Source organism: Barbus barbus, assembly GCF_936440315.1.
Source record: "Barbus barbus genome assembly, chromosome: 15".
NCBI classification, from domain to species: domain Eukaryota; kingdom Metazoa; phylum Chordata; class Actinopteri; order Cypriniformes; family Cyprinidae; genus Barbus; species Barbus barbus.
The window spans coordinates 10,089,179-10,112,241 of NC_136743.1; the positions used below are offsets into that span (position 1 = coordinate 10,089,179).

The window sequence follows — 23,063 nt, forward strand, 5'->3', positions numbered from 1 at the left end:
GAAATCTTTACTGATTTTTAAAAAGTAAACAATCAGTTTTATATTTTGGTAATATTTTTAAATTGAATGGTTACTGGACTGAAGCAACTTGAACTTTTAAATATTTTAAAAATGTTTTTCAATCATCAGTACATTGCATGGCATTAAATGTTTTTAATTGAATGCAAGATTAAAGCTGTTTGCAAGAAATGTCCAATGTTTAAAGTGGTCATCGGATGCAAAATTCACTTTAAAGTTGTTTGAAAATATATGCGTGTTCGAAGTGTGTGTACAACATATCCATCCTATAATGATAAAAATCCACCCAGTGATTTTTTTAAAATCCCCTTTCTCAAATCAGGCTGTTCTGAGATCCCTGTCAGAATGACGTAGTTCTGCACAGACCGCTCCCGTGAGAGTTGATTAACACAGCCGTCTTACCTTAGACCCACCCTGAGTGAACTGAGAGCTGTCCGCCTTTGTGTCGACTCCGGTGCAGGGGAAGAAAATGTCTCAGATTAAGCGATTGAAGTGTTTTGTTGTTGGATGTAATAATGACTATAGCAGTCGCCATTTACTCCCGACATTTGAGCCGCTGAAGACGCAGAGGATTAACGTAACTTTCGCTTTGAAGGGAATATTTGAAGTGAATGCACTGATCCCCGATCTGCCTAAATGCGTCTATGTTCGCGCGAATCATTTGTGATCCAGCTTCATCTACAGAAGAAGTGAGTATAAGGGTTTTTTTATGAATCTTTGCAAATTGCCTTTCCTAATAACATGCTAGTTAGCCAGTTTCACAGCTGAAGTTTACAGTCTGCTTGTCACTCCACAGAAAAGAGGGGCGGGGTCAGCAGAGCTCATTAGCATTTAAAGCGACATGGACTAAAATGGCTTGCTAAAAACTAAGCTGATTTTGACAAGGTAAAAAGGGTGTTTTTTACACTACCATTGAGAACTTTTAACCAAAGTATATTATAGATTTTTCATTAAGACCCTAAAGAATCATATCAACTTGTGGAAAATGGGCATCCGATGATCCCTTTAAGTTAACTTAATGAATGCAGAGGTCCAGCATGTGTCAGCACAGTCTTTTGTTATGAAATTTTTTATAAAAAATATCTCTGTTAAACCACATGTGGTAATTCTGGTAGACTATTTTAACTATTTTATCCATTACAGTGCTCTGATAGAAAGATCAGAAAAGATACATCCATACACCCAAAGTGGAAAAAAGAGATGGATAAAAAGGGCAGGTGTAAACAGGAATCAGAATCAGAATCAGAATGAGCTTTATTGCCAGGTATGTTTACACATACAAGGAATTTGTTTTCATGACAGAAGCTACCGCAGTGCAACAAAATGACAGAGACAGAACAAAAAACACAAATAATAAAAAGAAGAATTAAAAATAACAAGTAAATAAGGAATAACAATATACAAATTGACAATTGTATGTACAGGTATATAACAGTAGACAGTTTTGTATGTGCAGGTATATTATGTGCAATTGAAATGTAGACTAAGTTTGTTAGATAAAAAAAAAAAAAGTCAAATTCAAATTTTATTTGTCACATACATATACATACATAGTACGACATGTAGTGAAATGTATTGTACGACTGTCCAACAAATTGTCCAACAAAATTAAGAAAAACCTCAAGTTTACAAAAATACAAATAGAAATAGAAAAAGTACAGTAAACATATATACAGAAATAAACTAGCAATAAAATAAAATAAAAAATAGATATGAAGAATAAAAATAGAATATGATTCTAAATAGATTCTATAAAAAGTAAAGTGTATGTCAGTGATAAAGTGTCCGTGTGCTGTGCAGTGCAGTAAAGTGTATAAGTGAGTAAAAGGAATACTAAAGACAAATGGTATGTAAGTCCCACTCATTTATCCTTACGTGACCTTCTACAAATTAGTGCAGATTGTATTTGAAAATGTGCAAAGTGGAAGTGTGGGGTGATGTGCTTAGAGTGGAGAGAGGTTAAGACTCCGAATGGCCTGCGGGAAGAAGCTCCTCCTCATTCTCTCTGTGTTCGCCTTCATGGAGCGGAAGCGCCTCCATGAACGCAGCAGAGAAAAGAGTCCATTGTTGGGATGGCTGAGGTCCTTCACTATCTTCCTGGCCCTGGTCAGGCACCGCTTGCTGTAGATGTCCTGCAGGTCAGGGAGCTCGGTGTGAATGGTACGTTCCGCTGAACGCACCACCCTCTGGAGGGCTCGTCTGTCCTGCATAGTGCAGTTCCCGAACCAGGAAGTGATGCTGCCCGTCAGGACACTCTCGATGGTGCAGGTGTAAAAAGTCTTAAGCACCCGAGAGGGAAGTCTAAAGTCCCTTAAGCGTCAAAAGTGTATAAATAAGTGTATAAAAGGAACGTGCCACCCTTGTGATCCCATCAACCAAATCGCATCTTAATACCAGGTGTAAACAGGTCCTTTGCCCCATCCTGATTTTCTTTTTTATTGCATCTTCTCACTGAATGTTACACATCAGATAACATTTTATATATTACTCAAAGGACACTGGAGAATATTGCATTTATTTGATGGAAGGTGTCACCAATTACTTCTATTGCCTTTGTGAAAAAGTAACTGCATTTGAAAGCAACAAAACAAGTTTTTATAGGTAATTAGATTCAGGTTGAGATAAATTTGCACATATATTGAGAGAACCGACTTGTATCAGAGTCACAACAAAGTTTCTTTACACAATACCACACTTAAACACGACAAATAAAGTTTGTTTTTTTAGCTTAGGTCAGTGTTCAAGGCTCTGAGAAAGAGACTACAGAAACTGACTTCTCGTAAAGGGTAAATATTTGTATAGCTCTGTAAACAGGCAAAAGAAGAAAATAAATCATAGGAGGTGTGTATGGTCGCTGACGCTGATACAGCAAGACTCTCTTTAAACTATGTTCTGCCATGATATTAGGGTATTTCGAGCCTGAGAGAGAAAGATTAACATTATTTATTTATTTTTTACAAATAACTAGGTTGAGGTTGATTATACAGAAAAAAATATATAATTATGAGTCCTTTGTGCATGCTTAACACATGTAAATAACTTCCATCACATACACTCTATCTATACGGGTAGAATAGCAAGTATATGGTAGTGGTGTTTTGCTCAGTGGGCTACGTTCTATAGCTGACAGCAAAACGCCACACTATTCCTGCCCCACCAACCAGCCTATGCGATTTAGCTTGATGCACAGCGCTGCATACTCTGTGACCCGCTGTGAAAAGCAATAAAGGGCTTTTTTGCCGGTCGTGTCCGTGGGGCATTCTCAAAAGGACAGAGAGCAAAGGAACAAAAATACACAAAAGCAAAGTGACCACAGCCGCAAACATCAGTCTTAAAGGCCACTCCTCTAACAGCATCGCCCGCCTCACCGTCTCCCTCCCAGGGCCACCGCACCACCACTTGAAATAGAGACACTGATGGTAAAACAAACAGACATGCTGCATTTATAGAGTCAAGTCATGAGCAGAGGTGAAAAGCTTGTGTCGAAATAGACACTCAGAAGACAGGTGATGACTAATGATGGATCTTTTTCCAGCTTCTTTATCATTATCATCGGAAACCTCTATCATTGAACACAATTTCACAGACATAGGCTTGACCACCAATTACAAAGGTGTCTGCTTCTGCATGCTGGGTGCATGGTGTTACATTGTAAAATACATTTCATAATAGTGGTTTTGGAATTCTATAGGAATCTGTAGTCAATATTCAGTGTATACAGTACATATACTGTGGTGTGAAAAAGTGTTGGCCCCCTTCCTGATTTTTTATTTTTTTTTTGCATGTTTGTCAAACTTTAATGTTTCAGATCATCGAACAAATTTAAATATTAATCAAAGATAACACAAGTAAACACAACATGCAGTTTTTAAATGAAGTTTTTTTTTTTATGAAGGGAAAACAAAATCCTAACCCACATGGCCCTGTGTGAAAAAGTGTTAAAACAGAGTCAGGGACTCCAGCGAACCACAGTGAGAGCCATTATCCACAAATGGCGAAAACATGGAACAGTGATGAACCTTCCCAGGAGTGGCCGGCTGACCAAAATTACCGACGACTCATCCAAGAGGTCACAAAAGACCCCACAACAACATCTAAAGAACTACAGGCCTCACTTGCCTCAGTTAAGGTCAGTGCTCATGACTCCACCATAAGAAAGAGACTGGGCAAAAATGGCCTGCATGGCAGAGTTCCAAGACGAAAACCACTGCTGAGCAAAAAGAACATAAAGGCTCGTCTCAGTTTTGCCAGAAAACATCTTGATGATCCCCAAGACTTTTGGGAAAATACTCTGTGGACTGAACTTTTTGGAAGGTGCGTGTCCCATTACATCTGGCGTAAAAGTAGCACAGCATTTCAGAAAAAGAACATCATACCAGCAGTAAAATATGGTGGTGGTGGTAGTGTGATGGTCTGGGGCTGTTTTGCTGCTTCAGGACCTTGAAGACTTGCTGTGATAAATGGAACCATGAATTCAGCTGTCTACCAAAAAATCCTGAAGGACAATGTCTGGCCATCTGTTCGTGACCTCAAGCTGAAGCGAACTTGAGTTCTGCAACAGGACAATGATCCAAAACACACCAGCAAATCCACCTCTGAATGGCTGAAGAAAAACAAAATGAAGACTTTGGAGTGGCCTAGTCAAGTCCTGACCTGAATCCTATTGAGATGCTCTGGCATGACCTTAAAAAGGCGGTTCATGCTCAAAAACCCTCCAATGTGGCTGAATTACAACAATTCTGCCAAGATGAGTGGGCCAAAATTCCTCCACAGCGCTGTAACAGACTCATTGCAAGTTATCGCAAACGCTTGATTGCAGTTGTTGCTGCTAAGGGTGGCCCAACCAGTTATTAGGTTTAGGGGGCAAGCACTTTTTCACACAGGGCCATGTGGGTTTGGATTTTGTTTTCCCTTCATAATAAAAAACTTCATTCAAAAACTGCATGTTGTGTTTACTTGTGTTATCTTTGATTAATATTTAAATTTGTTTGATGATCTGAAACATTAAAGTGTGACAAACATGCAAAAAAAAAATTTAAAATCAGGAAGGGGGCCAACACTTTTTCACACCACTGTGTATATATATATATATATATATATATACATAAAGAAATATTTTTAAAAAAATCATTCCTTTGATAAACATAATCCTTGGTTGCCTTGTTTCACACTGTGTTACTAACATCCTGGGTTACTAATTAATCTAGTGTAGTCAGTTTTCAAGATTTCACATTTATAAACCCTGGATTAAAGTTGTTATTTGCATATTTATAAGGTTGATAACACTGACTGAGCAAACACAGCGTGCAGTGATCATGCAAACTGTTTTAATAGCTGTTTGTCCATCTGTGAACATGTTGTAGATCCGCTCTCGAAAAGGCTCCGTCTCCGAAGACCTAAAGGAATATTCCAGGTTCAGAACAAGTTAAGCTCAATTGACAGCGCCTGTGGCATAATGTTGATTGCCACACAAATCCACTTGGCTCACATTTAAAAAATAAATAAATAATTAATTAATTAAAAAATAAAAGTCTCAGTGAGCAGTTTCAGTGAGGCACTTGCAGTGAAAATGAATGAGGTTAATCCATAAACATTAAAATGTCGTTTTGATGGTATAGTGACATGACGTGAACTATGAGTTTACATGATATTATTGGGAGGAAAAACTGCTAACTAACCTTTTCTGTTTTTAAGTTTTAACAGAATAACTCATGTTTTTACAATATTATAAGCCCTACATTTCTGCATTTAAATCCTCCACAAACTGGTCTGAAAATGAGGGTGAAGACATTCCTGCCACAATGTCAACTAAGCTTAAGCTCTGTTGAACTCAAAAATTTCCTTTAAATATTATAAAACATGAGGCAAAAATAGTATCACTGCAAATAACATGTTAGTTGTTGCTACACAAAATTTTTAACTCTTCCCCACAGATATGGAGACTAAACACTGTGTGAAAGTTTCTATGGCTGAACACAGCACATGAATATTTAATAAGATAAGTTCTGAGATGGTTATGATTGGTTGTTTTGTCTCTAGACTAGGACACGGTTTCATAACCCAGGGTTAAAAACAGTGCTAACACTGTTAACTAGAGGTGTGAAATGTTGCTTAACCCACATGAAATAATATGTAGCTATTTGTCGATACGGTAGGCTATTTAGAGCGATAGATAGATAGATAGATAGATAGATAGATAGATAGATAGATAGATAGATAGATAGATAGATAGATAGATAGATAGATACTTTGAGGAGAATGAGATGAAAGGCGGGATGACTGAAGCCCCACGACACTGGCCAGCTGTGCGTTATAAAAAATAAAAAAATATTTATTTTTTTAATTAAGAAAGAATTTGGCCCAAGGTCGCCTAATCATTTAAGGTTTTTAGATTTATTTTTAAATGCCTTTCATTGAAATTAATGAGCACAACCGCACAACATTATTATGAAACGGAAGGAGAAGAAACGAGGATGGTGCGAACGGGACACGCAACAGCAATGACATGCCAAGACAAGAGCGTGTCCGTCGCGCGCAGAGATGAAAAACGGCACCTCTCACCGCGAGCGGCAGCCTCCTCACGCGCGCAGGGGGAGAGAGAAGGATGCGCGAGTGGCACCAAAAGCAATTACACAAGGCGCGAGCTCAAGGACTGATGCACGCTGATTACACAAAGCCTCGAGAGTCTTTAGGTGGACACTGCATCGCACCGAGAGTGATTTCCTGCTAAATTGATCTCTCATTTGTTTTCGATCCGAAACAGCTGTAGAAGTGGGGGAAAATTTTTTTTATTTTCCTATATTCAATCACAACCAGTCTTACATCACACCTCACTGTATTTTTCTCTTTGATCTGTGTTTACATCTTCCAGAATGACATTTTCCTTGAAGAGAAACCCGCAACACATTTGAGACTGAACCTGGCCACACAGGTGAAAAACAGTTTGATGATTTGCTGGTTTTAAGATTGTCTCCTAACCTGCTTTGCTGGGGGGGGGGGGGGGGGGGGGGGGGGGGGGGGGGGGGGGGGGGCCTGCTTAAACCAGCCTAAGCTGATTTTCTACATTTAGATGGTTTAAAATCTCCCAGCCTTACTGATCCATGTGTGCAAAACCAGATCATCAGGCCAGTCTAGACTGATTTACGATCAGTACAGCAAAATCTGCCAACTGAGTATGAAGGTGTGAACCTTGAAAGTTTGCTGAATTTAGAAGGTTTCAATTGGTCTTAGTTGGTCTGAGATGATCACCTAGCCCAATAAAATCAAACAACAGATTCAACAAACTCACAAAGTGTTTAAAAAATGACTGTGTTAGTAGAAGGGAGATGATTTGCTGGTCTTAAACTGGTCTCCAAGCCTGATCTGCAGTAAAATGCCCAATCCCCTTTAATATGAGCAGCCTGATCGGACTTGGAGATCACTTAACACCAGCAAACCATCTTAAGTCATTCTAAGATGTTTTTCATCAGGGTACATTCTGTGAAATTCAAACTAATTCAATTCAGAACAGATCAAATTAAGAGAGATTTATAGTCTATATGGCCACCTGACAGATGGTGGCACGTGGGTGCATTGGGGTTATTTTTTGACACTGTGAAAATCATCTCGCTGGCACCAAACAAACTAACCAGCTGGTCTCTCACACAATCCTATTCTTCGGTTTGGCTTTGGTTAAGATACAGTTTGACTATCCAAATCACTACAGACTTACGTGGATTGTATCACAATGAATCACAGGACAAATAGTGTGAAGAAGATCCATAAATAACAGCGACAAGCGCGCTGCTATTGAAATTTCAAGTAGCTCTTTCTACATTTTTAAACCTTGAAGTGGAGGTTCATACTAATTTCTTGTGAGAGAGACAAATGGTAACTGGGTCATCAAGGCTAACCAGTGCTTCTCCCATTGCAGCGTACCCAACAACAATATTTAGCAATAATACGAGTGAATTGCATTTTCTAAAAGCTAACCATTACAGATAATTAAAGTAGACAGTTGATGAGTATTCAAAGTGCTTTCAAGAGTGACCTGCCCAACATCTCATTTCACCACTTAAAACGAATACGTGTTCGATGCTACAGATGTTCTGCAACTAAATGACTTCGAAAACATGATTAGCAAATGTGATTTGTAGTCATGTTGTAAGCAACTCTCTCATCTCTTCATTTTCTCCAAGCAAATTAATGGAGAAGAACTCCCCATTTACATTTATTGGAATCCCATTTGCTTTCCATCTGCTAACTAGCCACCTGTGAAACTAGTTTTTAACAATCATTGGGGCTCAGGGCCATAGCCCTTATTAGTGTTATTTTTCAGCTATAAAACTACTGAGGAGGGCTATAGTGAATCCTTGCAACGTAAAACAATGTGATAGAGTATATATTTGGTGTTGGGAAACTTGTTGTGCCAAAATGAAAATCTGAAATAAATTCCCCCTCTAATTAAAAAAAGACATCCAAGGACTAAGTCCATAGACCCGAAAGCCGGAGGACAATTGCAGAACAGCACAAAATACTACCACTATTTTCCATGTCAGCTTAAGGTGTTAGAGATTGTTTACTTCAGTTCAGCAAGCGCAAGCACTAATAGCCCACAAGACAAGACCGATGCAGACACAGACACAATGCACTATTTGCATCTCTAAAATACTATTACAAAACAGGGAAGGCAAGAGGAAGGAAAAAGTAAGACACTTAATTCAGGGCCTCAGGCAAAAGTGAGGAGGAAAATATTCAGAGTTCCTGTGCTGATGGAGACAAATGGGCAAGATGGCCAAAACGAATCCCATTACAAAAAATGTTTAGTACTTTTTTTTAAAACCCATCTGAGCTGACATTAAAAGGTTCACCTAGAAATAAAACTAGAATACAGTGCCCACAAAATGTAGTTGGACACAATGTATGAATAGAACTGCATAAGATATAGGCTGCAGCCCAGAGGGACCCACAATGATGTCCTTAGGGAGGCCCGAATGAGATTGCCACCCCCTACTGAATATGACATAATTAATTCATAATTATATATAGGTATTCCCATTTAAGAGCAAATGTGTTAATTTGGGTGCTTTTCATAGAAAATATTGATAAATTCCAAGACGTTATTGAGGCAAAAACATGATGGTGGTATTTCAAGCTTCAACTGTTCCCAAAATAGGAAAATCCCTTCAGGAATTTACATACGGGTCAAGGGGCATGATTAATTACGTTAATTTTTGCCAGCACGTTTTTGTATATAATTAATCACAATTTAATTGACAGCTCTAATTTGATAAAATATCAAACCAAGTGACATTTATTTTAATGAAAAATAGCACAAACACAGTTTCTCGAAATTAAGAATGGATTTTAAATTATATGACAAATACACTGCTGAAATTAAAGACCGCACTTAGATGAGCGGATCTAAACCCAACACAATATTTGATATAATAATTGAATAACCTGTATGGACTGAGGCATTTCTTATGGTATTTCTGCTGTAATTTTGAAAAAATATTAATAAATAGAATTTAGGTTGATATTAAATGAAAAACATTTTGTGTTTCCAGAATATTCATGATTTTATATGTTCCTAATAAACAATAGTTACTTAAGGATTTATTTGTATTTTAGGATTTTAATCAAGTAAGAGAGTGTGTGTGTGTGTGAGTGAGTGAGTGAGTGAGTGAGTGAGTGAGTGAGTGAGAATGAGTGAGTGAAGGTGTGGTAAAACTTTAGTATAGGGACCAATTCTCACTGTTAACTAGTTGCTTATTAACATGACTATTATTAACATATTGGCTGTTTATTAGTACTTATAAAGCACATATTCTACATTCCTAATCCTACCCAATATCTAAACTTAAAAACTACCTTACTAACTATTAATAAGCAGCAAATTAGGAGATCATTGAGGCAACAGTCATAGTTAATGGTTTGTTAAACTGTGGACCTTTGTTAAACCGGTTTGTTAAAATGGACCTTAAAATAAAGTGTGACCATATAATTTTAAGACATTCTGCAGACCCCACTAAAATGAGCTTGGGGGAAAAATACCTAAAAGTAACTGCAAAAATGGACAAGAAAAGTAGTTCTGAGAAAAATTTGCTGGCACTGTGCAGATGCAGCCGGTTTGATATTTTGTTATCTAATGCAATGGCACTCATACATCAACTGTGACTTAAGATTCCAAATACATTTTGGGGCCAGTGCACAAACTTGTAATCACCTGTCAAAACACTTACCAACCGATACATCAGGATCAAGAGGAAAAAAATAACACTTACATAGCAAAAATCCAAGCTTTATTGAGAGCAGGTTTAGTAACTGTGGTATCTGCAGATACATGTGAGATGAGAAGAACAGAAGCCCACACCCACTCAATGAGAGCTGGCCAACAGGAGTTTTGGCTTGTCATAGTGTCCATTGGGATACAGCACCCCGTTTTTTTATAATCACAAAAAACAAGTGGAACTGCAATGGCTTGGGGTTGTAATACTACTGAAAAGGGTTGAAAACTCAACGAATAATATATGTGAGAAAAATAACGGAAGCTGGTGTAACTTGGAGAGATGAGAGGAAGAGAGAAAGAGAGAGGGAGCGAGACAGCCTTGCTCATGTTCTCATGCACAGACGAGCCAGCTCTTACAAAAGAGTTGGCATTAACTTTCTTGGAAGCAGATCTGATTTCATTAAGTTAACCGAAGTGCCTTTTAGGTTATATCACGAATCTGCAATTCATTCCTCATCCTTCTCTTTTGAAACCCAACTACTGCTGTGGCCTTTTCCCTCATCCCTTTTCTCCTCCCAACACCGCCTTCTATGCTTTCTCGCTCTGGTATTTAAGGTGCAGCTGAAGCACATCTTCCTGTGAGACCCTTTCCCAGCCCTCGCTGTGGACACGGTAGAGGTTGACTTGGCCTCCGCTGTAGGCGTCACGGTAAGTAGCTTGGTAGATGGCGCGGCGGCCCAGGTCGCATGCTTCTTCTACAGTCAGGTCGTAGCGAAGACCGCTGTCGACCACACCGTAGGCGTACATGGATCCCGAACCAACTGCAAACAGGTCTCCGCACACTCGGTTGCCCTCAGAGTCCACGTAGTAGAGCCCTGCGATCAGAGGAAAGCAAAAGGAAGAGAAAGAGACCATCAGCACTGTTTTACGTCCTGCTGTGTTAAAAAGGCAGGCGCCTCCACGGAAGATGAAAGCGTTAAAAAAAGCAAAACCCTTCAGAGAGAATTCAGTAGATCGGTGTAATGTTATGAACACAAGGTTATAAATAATGTTCTGAACAATACAAGGTCAAATCCATCTCGATGAGTACATGTGAGAAAAGGAATCATGGGAAACGGGTGGTTGGCTATTTTTTTCTGACAGCTGAATGCTTGGTAGCTAGTTTGGTCTGGGAGGTACCTAGGGGTTTCAGCATGAAAGCAGGCGAAAAAAAAAAGAAGAAGAGTTACAGAAGGAGAGCTTATATTTAGCTAATATTCAGTAGGCTAAGGACAAGCTGGAATGGGCCAACATAGCATCCACCCTGGGGCACCGCCTGAGGTGCTATTGATCGCTCTAAAAACAACAGAATTAATTATTGATCGATACCTCAAGATCTGGCCTCTCACCAAACATGATGGACGAGGCAGATCAGAATCGGTGAACTGGTGGGTCACTGTATGGTCCAGCTGCAGATCACCTCAAGGTTTTTAAGTGTCCGTGAGGCTGCGCAATGACGAAGCTCACTCCTACAGTAACAGTGACTACGTTCCATCTGTGCGCCAGCAGAACCAGGCTGCAGATGGACTGTTAACTGGACATTTCACCCAAAAAATGAATTGTCATCATTTACACACCTTTTGGAACACAAAAGACATTCAGAAGAGTTTTCGACTGTTTTTGTGTGAAAATGAAAATCAATGGGGTCATTTGGACTATATGGACCAAAAAACAACAACAAAGTCATACTGGTTTGGAACCACATGATGGTGAGTAACTGACTTTCTGGATGAGAGGGTGAATAAATGATTTTAGAAACTGAAGTATCTCAAATTATTGCAATGTTTGCAATGACTGAATGATTTTAATACTCGATAACGTTACAAAAAAAAGTCTGTTTTAAATGAATAGTTCATCCAAAAATGAAAATTTGAATTCAAAGAGTTCAAATAGCTGATAAAAACATCACAATATTCCACAACTTTTCACTCCGATCAATTAATCCACCAATTAATGTCTTATGAAGTGAAAAGCAGTTTCATCATTAAACCATTTTTAACTTCAAATCATTGCTTCCAGCTAAAATATGAAAGTCCTCATATTAGTGAATTTTGATGTGAAAGAACAACAGAGGATGGACTTGTTCACTGATGGAAGCATTATTATGGATTACGGACTGGTGTTTTGGCCCGAAGCATTGGTTTAAAGGTAAAACATCTTAATGATTTGTTTCTTACAAACACATTAACTGATGAACTGAAGTCATGTTGTGGAATATTGTGATGCTTTTATCAGCTGTTTGGACTCTCATTCTGATGGCACCCGTTCACTGCAGAGGATCTATTAGTGAGCAAGTGATGTAATGCTAAATTTCTCCAAATCTGTTTCGAAGAAGACACAAAGTCTTGGATGGCTTGAGGGTGAGTACATTTTCAGCAAATGTGACACCAAACGCCTTCGAGGAAGAAGAAAACTCTTGTGTTTACAACTGTGACAATGATCATGATCAACTAAATGCTGGATTTTTAAAAGTATGTGAAATTCACTGCATAGACTCTTGACGGCTAAAACATCACTCTTCAATGATGCATGCCAGTCTGTTATTGTAGGAGCATTTACATTGTCACGCCCCTAAACATGACGCTGAACAAAACAAACTGTGGTTGGTTGCTTTACATGTTGGTCAGACGGCCTCTTGGGCGGTCCTTGGCCAATGAAAGCTGCAAGAGTCCAGACCTTCTGCCATCAGTCTGAATCAGATAACTAGCACTGAAAACGCAATCTGAAATATTCCTTTTGTACTCTTTAAACTTTAAGTAAAGTTCAAGGACCCCAAATTGGCTCAGAGAGAAATTTTAAGGACAATCTTAGGAAGTATGTCACAGAAGTCTTCAACAAGCAAATTACACCCTCTGTATGCATCGTTAGCGCGACCTCATAATCGTTACAGCACCCTGAATATATGCAGGGTAATTTACCATTTTGTAGAGCCAAGCATGACGATTAAAAACAGGTTAAAAATGCAATAGGACGTCTCTTTCACCCGCAAGGCACCGGTTCTCATTAAGAGCGGAGTGCGAGGGTACTTCAGCAGTCTGGGATTTTTTTTTTTAACTTACAACACCTGGGATCGTTTTATCACACAACGGACGACGCATGCTACCTGCGTCGCTGAGAAAGGTTGGGGAAGTAAAGGTGAACAAAAGAGGCACTTGAATTTGCGAGCCCTCGTAAAGCAGAGGCACTGAAGCGGGAGCGATGTCGGGATGTTACGACAGCCTGGCTCCTTGCACTCCATCACAAAGGTGACAGGCAGTTAGATGTGCTAGACTAAAAGTGTGGCTGTCTGCATGTATGAATGGCAACTTCAAGACAAAAGGAAGGCATATACACAGGTGATTGGCTGACTGCTTTGCTGATTGTCACACAGCCATGGTTGGTTAAGAGTGCTTCTGATGAGAGCAGCTTCTCAGAAAGCAAAGCAATTCTGTTTACAGACGTCTAAGCATGCATGCACATTGGCAGTCCACATCTACGCAACATGAAAAGGTGCCAGTTGAAAGAGCTTCATACGTCTTTGAGATAGCAGCCCTGCTGATATTTGCAGCTCCTGGCAGGACAGAAGAAGTCTATACTTTCACAGTAGGTGCACAACAAGCTATCGGAGTACAAATTATAAGTAGATACAAAATGAATGTGTAATGTAGAAAAATACAGAAAGAAAATACAGATCTCAACAGTTTCTTTAACAGGAACCGGATCACTTTTGAAACACTACTTTGGACTAGTGGGTCACGTCGGGCTTCTAAACACCTGTCTCTCAACATGCATCTCATGTAACCATCACAGAAAGGCAAAAAGCCATTTTCCAGAACATTTTTGTTCACCGTTCCTTGATGGTTGAATGATCTTCCCAACCCTATTCACAACACAGAATCCCTGACAATATTCAAGAGACAGCTAAAAACTAATCTCTTCTGAAAAACTGGTAGGCTGAAAAAAACTATTCTATGCTTTAACTTTACCATAATCCCTCCCTTCTTTAACGTGTACTAGCCTATTCTAAGAGATATATGAAATGTTGTATTACATGCATTTCTGGTGTTTAATTGCCTTTATTATGATCAATCGCTTCGCTTGTTGTATTCCTCACTTGAAAGTCACTTTGGATAAAAGCAAAATGAATCAATTAAAATATAACTTCATTTCATGCATGCTGGAAACAGTGTTATTTTAGCATGTTTAACATTTACATTTTCAGTTTTACTTTTAATATTAGTTTAAGTTTTAGTAATTTTGCTGTGTTTTTATTTATAAAAATTATAAATAATTAGTTGAATAAAAATAGCTAGTTTTTTTTCCATTTAGGTTTGTTTTTATTCCAGTTGTTTTTATTAGTCATTTTAGTACTTCAACTTTTCTTTCAGTTTTATTTAGCCATATTTCTAATCGTCAATAGTTTTTCATCTGATGTTTACACAGTTTTTTAAGCTCAATGCTTAAAGGGAAAGTTCACCCAAAAATAAAAATTCTGTCATTAAAAATTATTTGTTCAAAGAATCTTCGTTCATCTAACCGACTCAGAGTACAAATTTTGGACCCCACTGTGATCGAATCACAAACTGGACCACAATTACATGCATTTTGACTGTCCGATTCTTATCAGATCGCTTGACATGAATTTTGATTCTATTAGAGCACAACTCAACCAGCAAAGAGAGAATGCATCTGTAGAACGGTTCTAACACTACACTAACACAGGCTAACTCTCAACAGAAGTTGCACTGCATTCAATTTTATCATCACCATCTTTATAAGAATCATCTAACTTTTTTTCAATCAAATTTATTCCTCACAGCAAACAAACACTTTATCACAGGAATAAGAGTGCCAGACGCTGTTAACACAGTCAATGTGGTCTGTTTAATCAAGATTGATTTAATTTGCAGAACATTTACCTCTCTATGGAATCACTACGCATTGTAACAGCCAGGGCCGTTATCGAACTTCTAACAGCAATTATTACTTGCAAAATTGATTGGAAGATTTACCACATACTTTTGTTTGCCTGCCAGGCAAAGGTTGTTTTTTTGGGACCACGCTAGTCTGTGTCACCGCATAAACCCCAATTGATCTAGCTGATGGGCTTTTGCATGCGACCTGACTGCCCTGGCTGAGAGCCGTGTCCATCATGGTGTTGCTCCCTCCTGGCCCACAGTCACCGGCATATTGATTTCTCATTACTGTGTCACTGTGCAGGGCCTCTTTAAACACATCGGCCGTGATGTAGAGCAGATACAGCACCCTAGTGTCTGCAATTGAGGGATGCATCACTTTCAGAGAGCACTTTTTCGCCATCTGGTGGTACCGGCTAAAAAGACTCCCTAGTTCACTCACTAATGCTTACGAACCGCATTTTGCAGCAGCAATTTATCTTCGTCTTTCTCAGTCAGTTTTGCTTCATTTAGGCTTGCATACCTCATGCTAGGAAGAAACAAAATGAACTGAAAATGGGCAGAGCTCACCATTAAAACCATTAGATTAAAAGCCTCTTATAGATCTAAATGCAATGTCCAATTAAGAAAAATGGACATCAATCATGGTCTAAAAAAGCAAAGGTCTCGAGAGTCCATTAATGTGCAAGTTTGCGATTCATCTCAAAAACAAAGTCATGGTGCTGCATATTAAAACCAGTTTCCGGTTACTGCTGAAGACTGGCAGGAAATTATGGTGATAGAGCTATTTTTACAAAGCTATTTCAGCAGAAAGGCAGGGTCAAATCAGCAGAGAAAATAATCACATAATTTGTCCCCATGCCAACTACAGCAATCAGTCAAAACATAAATGGGGAAAAAAAGGTCCCTTCTGACAGTCTTTTACATCACAAAGCTATTGCAGATGCAGACAGATTACAGCTGGAATGATCAATGCTTTTGATGGAAGCAGAAAGGAATCGAAAGCAGAAAAACACCGTTAATTAAAAGCAAATATGATTGTAAATAGCATTGTGAAATATGTAATTAGCATAATCCTCAGTCCCAAGGCTCATAGGACAATTATAAAAGAGAATATTAAGCAGGTCGGATGTATGAATAGCTGTGGAAATTTTTACTTTTACGACAATGTTAACGTTATTTCTTTACATTCTCCTAAAAATTCTAATATGGTTAATTATATGATCAATAACAAAATCAATAACAATAACAAAGCATAATTATGGCAAATCTGAAAAAAATAATTACATAAGCAGTACTAAATTACATTAGCCAGGGCTTGACATTAAGCATTCTCATGTGGTTGTCCTTCGGACAAGTAAATTTATCATTTACTTGTCCGAGTATAAAAGTTACTTGCCCGGAGAGAAACATTTTTTTTTTAAATTGATTTATAAATATATTTATTGTAGTTATACAAAACACATTGTTTATTTAGAAGCTGTTTTTAAAAAAATTCTAAAATTCTAACTTAAATTTTTTTAAATTAGAGTTCAATTTAATCCGTCAACTAGTATAAGACATTTGGGCTGTTACCAAACAAATGAAATCGGTATCAACAAAATGAATCTTTGCAATGTAGACGAAACACAGAAACTGCATCTGAAGTGGAATAGTGAAGTGACATACGGGAATAGATACATTTACCCACTGTTAATGTAGCTCTGAGGGACATGGAATGCTTTAATCTGCAGTTACAAATGAATAAATAATGTTTTGATTCATAAAACGTTGAATACTGATATTTGAAATGAATTAAAAAATTTAAAAATACTGTAAATGTGAAATTAAAACTGCCAGTAGGTGGCATCAAGTCACTGTTAATAAGCGATTCATTGCGACTGAACAGAATCATTTAAACGGTTGATTCATTCAGGAACGAAACACCGTCATGTTGTTCAGATGCAGAACAGTGCTGTGGCTGTGTTTGGAATTATTTTTGTTGGTGAAACGTAAGTCTCTTAATGATAACTTCTTGTTTATTGAACGGTTATAAAATCATATTTGTAATCATGATTTTTTTTGGAGCAAAAAAAAACAGCGCTCAATCTTTGTGTGATTGTTTACCTATATGAAATTATATAAATTTTCTGTCCCCATATCTTGAAATTTCTGATCATTCTTCATGCATTGTAATACTGAATCATGCAGTGAAAGAACGCACTCGCAGGTGAGCTAGTCTAACCTAGACGGCTTTACATAATGTATGCTTGCACTCTGTAGGTGTGTTTTGATTGATTCTTGCAATATATTCGTTAAAAACAATTACGAAATTATCGCAAGTGATATATATCGCACACCCCTATAACAAAGGCTATATCATAAATAAAGGCAGTTATTATTGTTTTTGATATTGACTTTTTCAAGTTACTTTTCTGATTGGGCAAGTAAATTTCTCTTTACATTAACACATCATACATACAATATAATACATATGTATTATATAAGCATTTTATAATTTTATTATAAGAAGCTTAGTACTAAATCAATTATATTAATTATATACTACGGTTGTGCCGATAAACGATAATATCATGTATCAAAGATTGTCAGAGATATCGCCTGTGGCTGATGCCTGTGATGATAGCAAGACATTTATTATTACTATTATCATCAGGCTAGTAATACTATCTAATTAATATTAGAGCTTATTTGCTCCATCATATTTATTTTTCTGCGGCCAATCAGATGCATTCAGATGAGTCATCGCTGAAACAGCAGAGTTTTGTTGTTCAGCGCACACTGACTGAATTCTGCCTCCCGAATTCTCATCATAAACAACAACGTGATGTACGTGCGATGTACATGCGAAGTCAGTTATGACGTACTTTTTGGTAATGTAAATGTTCTTTGCTAGTTTTCTGTAGCTGCTATTTGAAAATCTGAGGAAATGTAAGCCTAATAATTAGTAACTTACAACGTTTCTTTTAAATTGTTATCATGTTAAATACAAATTCAGTCATATTAAAAACATTAGGCTTCTTTTAGCCTTACGCTGGAGTTGGTTCAATTTCCAACAATAAAACTAAGTAAATAAATAAATACATTTTCAGAATAATATTGTGTATTGGCGATCACACAGGCCGATGATAGGATGATATGAAAATTGAGCATAATCGCTCTATTATATAAACTCTATTATATACATTTTACCAGTATTATGTAAATTAAATATCTAGCCAAATGCATAAGGCCCAAAACTGATTCTGACCCACTGCAAGAACTTTGTCTAATCAAGTGTTAATCCACTTAAAGGGATATTTCACCCAAAAATAAAAGATCTGCCATTATTTTTTTTCTTCTGTTGAAAAAAAAAAGAAAGATTTTGAAGAATTTTGGTAAAAAAAATTTTTTTTATAAAAATAAAAACAGCTTCGGGTAGCCATTGACTTCCGTAGTATGGGAAAAAAAACTATGGTAGTCAACTGCTTTGTTACCAACATAATTAAAAATATCTTCTTTTGCGTTCAGCAGAAGAAAGAAACTTATACAGGTTTGGAACAACTTGAGGATGAGTAAATGAAAAAATTATTTTAATTTTTGGATGAACTGTCCCTTTAAAACATGCATATGATATTCACCTGGTCCTCTTTTGTCCCAGCCGCAGACCATCGTGCCCATGCTGAGCCCCATGCCTTTGTACTGATACACCATGTTAGCCAGTAGCTTGGAGGCAGCCGCCACTGAAATGCGCTCTTTGTTGCGCAGTTCATAGATGCGACACTGCCTGGCCAGCAGACGCTCCCAGAAGCTGCAGTCCGCAGCGCCTCCAGCCATGGTGCCGAGCAGGTACGGGTTGATTTCAATCACCTTCTTCACTGTCTGTGAAGCAATGTAGGAACCGGCTGTTGCTCTGGAATCCACAGCCACAATTACGCCATGCTGAAACTGAGACAGATGAGAGAAACAGAAATGTAATATTAACTGAGAAAAAGACAACTTTTTATATTTTACTTGACATTCTTTTACTGTTCATACTAAACAAAATGCTGATTTTTAATGACTTTTAATCTAAAAATTAATCCAGTAGTCAAGGTTTGGCTGGTTAGTGTGGTAAAGTTAGATGACATCTTATTAAATGAAACCATCTGGTTTTATAAAGCATCAGAGCCATTCAAAGGATGCTATGTACAGATTTGTTTTCATGCATAAATCTTCACTAATATTTACTTGCAGAAGATTTTACCAATTCTTTGTTTTGTAAAAATTCTCTCAAATGCATTAAACAGAATTATATTGTCCTGTCAGCTATTATCATGCAGAGTTCCCAACACACTTAAACAGAATTACACTTGATGATATTAATAAGTCATAATTTGTTTGTTATAAAAAGGCACACGCTTCTTCATGTCATAATTGTTATGATATGGAGATTTTGTAAGGGGGAGTAAATAGTTTTTAAACTGGCCAGATGCTTTTAGCTGCTAGCTAAACGAACTCACTTTGAATGCTAAGGTGGTCGTGCCGTGAAGAAACTCGATTTTTCTCTCGGGTTCATCCTGTTCACCCAGCGGCTTCACAGCGAAGTTCAGACTATCATCCAACGCTGCTCCAAAGCTGGGATCCGTCTGGTTGAGGCCGGTACCGTTCGCAAACGGCTGTTTAAAGCGATCTGCAAATTCCGCAAACTCACTCCGCAATACACTAGACAGCGCCATGTTTCAGATAATAGCAGAAGCGGCGTTCTGCTTCTTGTATGTTACATGTTGAAGATGCCAACGATTGCGGCGCCGCATCGCCATCTAACGCCTAGGATGAACGACAGTAGCGAAACACTTGCTTGAAGCAATTGAATTTTTTACTAAATATGCCTCAACTACTCATACAAGTGGCTCTGTAATTTGTAATAGTGACAGTTTTTGGTTTGAAAAAAAAAACTAAAACACATAAGCATTACAGTACATTGAATATCGCAGCTTGATACACTAGTGTTTCCTAACACTGTCAGCAAATGTAGTCTTTATCAAGTATTTGACGTATACCTCACAATTTTACCAAACTAGTTCTTAATACCTTTTGTTTCATAAAAAAATCGTCCCAAAATAAGTTTTTTTAGTGGCTTCCTAAAAACAGTTTTAATGAGGAAAACAAATACCAATATTAGGCCTATCAATGGGTCCCTGAGGAATGGATTTATTTATTTATTTATTATGGGACTACCTTTTTTCTTTGCTATTAAATTTTTTATTCTTTTTATATTCATCCAAATGTTTATACTGTTTAAAAATCGGTTGTGTCAGTGATTTCTCAAATTATTGCTGAGTCACACATTCATTTCCATACAAGGCAACATTTATTGCACATAGACTACATTGTCAATTATTGTACACAGACTAAATTTGTTGACTCATATTAATAAAAAACTGGAATAATATTGATCTACAATATCAAGGAAAATCCTATTTGTTTATGATTACTGTTTATATGAAAAAAAATGCATTGTATTGATGACTATTTTATATTTTTGTTGAAATACAGTTTATGAAAATGTATTTTCTTCCCCTGTGCATTGTGGATTCTTTTTTATCTGCACTCAAGTGAACCGCCTGACATTGTTCTACTCACAACTGCTATTTCTGTCCATCACATTCACATTCCATCCATGTAGTTTTGTATTTCCACAGTTTGTGACCCTATCTGGAGTGTACTGAATATATATCACCTTCCCCTAGCTCATCCCCCGCTCTTTTCTGTCTCTCTTTCTCCCTCTCCTTGATCTTCTTCTTCTTTCTCTCCCTTTCTCTGTAGTACTCCTCCTTCAGATCTTCTCTGTCTCTGCGTCGCCAGCCATGGGCAGTGATGTGGAAAAGGTCTACATTATTCCCAGAGTAGGCATCCCAGTGAGTGGCTCTGAAAACAGCCTCCCGGGCCAGTGCCACTGCCTCATCCACAGTCATCCCCCATCTCCAGCCATCATCAAGCACAGCGTATGCATAGGGTGACCCTGAGCCCACTGATATTATCTCTCCTTTCAGTTGCAAGCCATCACTGCAAACATAGCACACCCTGGGACCAGACCGTCCTCCAAAAGTAGACAGAACTTTTTTTGTATTTTGATCTGACACAGTTGGATTCAGTGCATGAGCGTCTTTTAAAAACTCCTGCTCATTTACAGAGGCCATTTTCACACTAGCTGAATCTGAAATCTGTTCCACTGCTTCCTTAACATTGGCAATTTCCATGCAGGACTTTAGCGCCTGAGTTTCTTCACCATCCCATCCACACAGTGTAGCTGCCACACACACATTAGTGCCTTTGAATGGATGAAGCATCATGGAGAGCAGTTTTGCAGCTCCATTGACACTTAGTCTCATGCGATGGCGAAGCTGGTAAAGCCTCATCTCACGGGTGAGGATCCGTTCCCACAGCATACAATCGGCACCGCTGCCCGAGGTGTTGACAACCAGGTGAGAGTGGATGGGCATAATTTTTTGACTTATCGGGCAGCAAATTAAACCTTTACAGCTAGCGCGGGTGTCCGCAGCAGCTATCACGCCATCCTGAAATATAAAGCCCAAAGTTGTGGTACCGTGTGATAGCTGAAAGGGTTGCTGATGAGGTGACAGACTGGAGAAAGTTGAAGAGAAAAGAGTTGGTGCTCTGTTTTTTCTGCTGCCCTGCTGAAGGGGGAAGTGAAAATGAAAAGCACTATCTCTGTCAAACTCAAACGGTGTCCTCCACATGTATCCCATCTCATTTGGTGGGTAAGTGCATGGGCTGGTGTCATCAAGGGTGTCCAGGAAACCACAAACATCCTGAAGAGCCATTTTCCTTTTATAGCGAGATAACGGCTTGTAAGTTGGTGCAACGTTGAGCCTGGGAAGCTACACTTACAGAAAAGACCCCTCTGAGACAAGGATTTTTATAGGAGGTGGAGAGTGGGCTATTCACACCCACACACATGCACACGTGATGTCTCAGCAAAAATCTTTGCTAAACTAGGCTATATATGATATGCTTCTGTGGTCACCACTGAGGCACAACAGTGAAGCGACTCTCAAACATAATCATGAAAATGCTGAGATGAGAGCATAAATGAGCTCAGTCTGTTTTTCCACACACATAAGGATCCTAATGCAAACCTTACAAATTATTTTCAAAAAGGTTTATGCATAGTGGAAGACTGGAAGTAAACCATAACAACACCAAACTCTAACAAAATATGTAACTGATTATGAAACAGTTTAATAGTTTGATTGGGACAATGCTTCTGCTTAAACGCAAGTCTTTTTTTCATAGTTTGCAAATATTCGATTACAACCATTTTACATGGTGGAACAGCAAAGGTTTATATGGTTTTGATTCATAAATGATTTCCTCCAACCAGGCTCTAAACAACACTGGACAAGTCTTTAAAATTTCAATACTGATAGGCTACATTGTTTATAAAATTACAATAGCTAGGCCTACTTACTGAAAATTTAGTTTTAACTTCTATTTTAATTTTATGATATCCACAAACAATGATTAAGTGTCATAAAACTGAAAGTTTTCAATTCAATGTTTTAGAATCAGATATAGGCTATTAATAAAAGTATTAAATCTAAGTGATTTCTTGTTAACAATTTGGTTAATTTCTCATATTTTGTGGCTGGGGTAAGAGATGGGAGTTGCTGTTTTGGAAAGCTATTCTGCTTCAGGCAACAGTAAAGCCTTCAAATATTAGGCTATTTGTGAAATTCCAGGGCAAAGTCCATTTGGCACACGGGTTTAATCTGGAAATAAGCAGCGCTAAATTTAATTAAAATAAATCGTTCCCGTGGTTATCGCTACTCAATTCATGATGAATGATCCTGTTGTATCAAAAACAAGCTGCTTATTACATAAACGACTCTTCCCATTAAAACTAATTTAATGTTCTC

The 23,063-nt window shown here is 38.0% G+C and overlaps 2 protein-coding genes across 2 annotated transcripts; both read right to left on the minus strand.

Moving 5' to 3' along the window:
- Positions 1-10,285: 10,285 nt before the first annotated feature.
- Positions 10,286-19,915, minus strand: LOC306881122 (proteasome subunit beta type-5-like). Its single transcript, XM_079435038.1, has 3 exons — positions 19,644-19,915; positions 18,783-19,089; positions 10,286-11,103 (listed from the first exon to the last, which is right to left on the minus strand). Exons 1-3 carry the CDS (start codon positions 19,857-19,859, stop codon positions 10,817-10,819), a joined length of 810 nt encoding a protein of 269 aa, XP_079291164.1. The 5' UTR covers positions 19,860-19,915; the 3' UTR covers positions 10,286-10,816.
- A 919-nt stretch (positions 19,916-20,834) lies between these two features.
- Positions 20,835-21,968, minus strand: LOC306880970 (proteasome subunit beta type-11-like; the record flags this gene model as incomplete). The annotated part of the gene is made up of 1 exon (XM_079434766.1): positions 20,835-21,968. The coding sequence occupies one exon, from the start codon at positions 21,966-21,968 to the stop codon at positions 20,835-20,837; it is 1,134 nt and encodes a 377-aa protein (XP_079290892.1).
- Positions 21,969-23,063: the final 1,095 nt, after the last annotated feature.

Excerpts from the sequence above, each read along its gene's own strand:
- LOC306881122 (XM_079435038.1), bottom strand. The coding sequence starts at position 19,859 with ATGGCGCTGTCTAGTGTATTGCGGAGTGAGTTTGCGGAATTTGCAGAT. Across the intron at positions 19,090-19,643 it reads CGACCACCTTAGCATTCAAA|TTTCAGCATGGCGTAATTGT; the intron begins GTGAGTTCGTTT and ends CATCTGTCTCAG. Across the intron at positions 11,104-18,782 it reads CTGGGACAAAAGAGGACCAG|GGCTCTACTACGTGGACTCT; the intron begins GTGAATATCATA and ends CTCTGATCGCAG.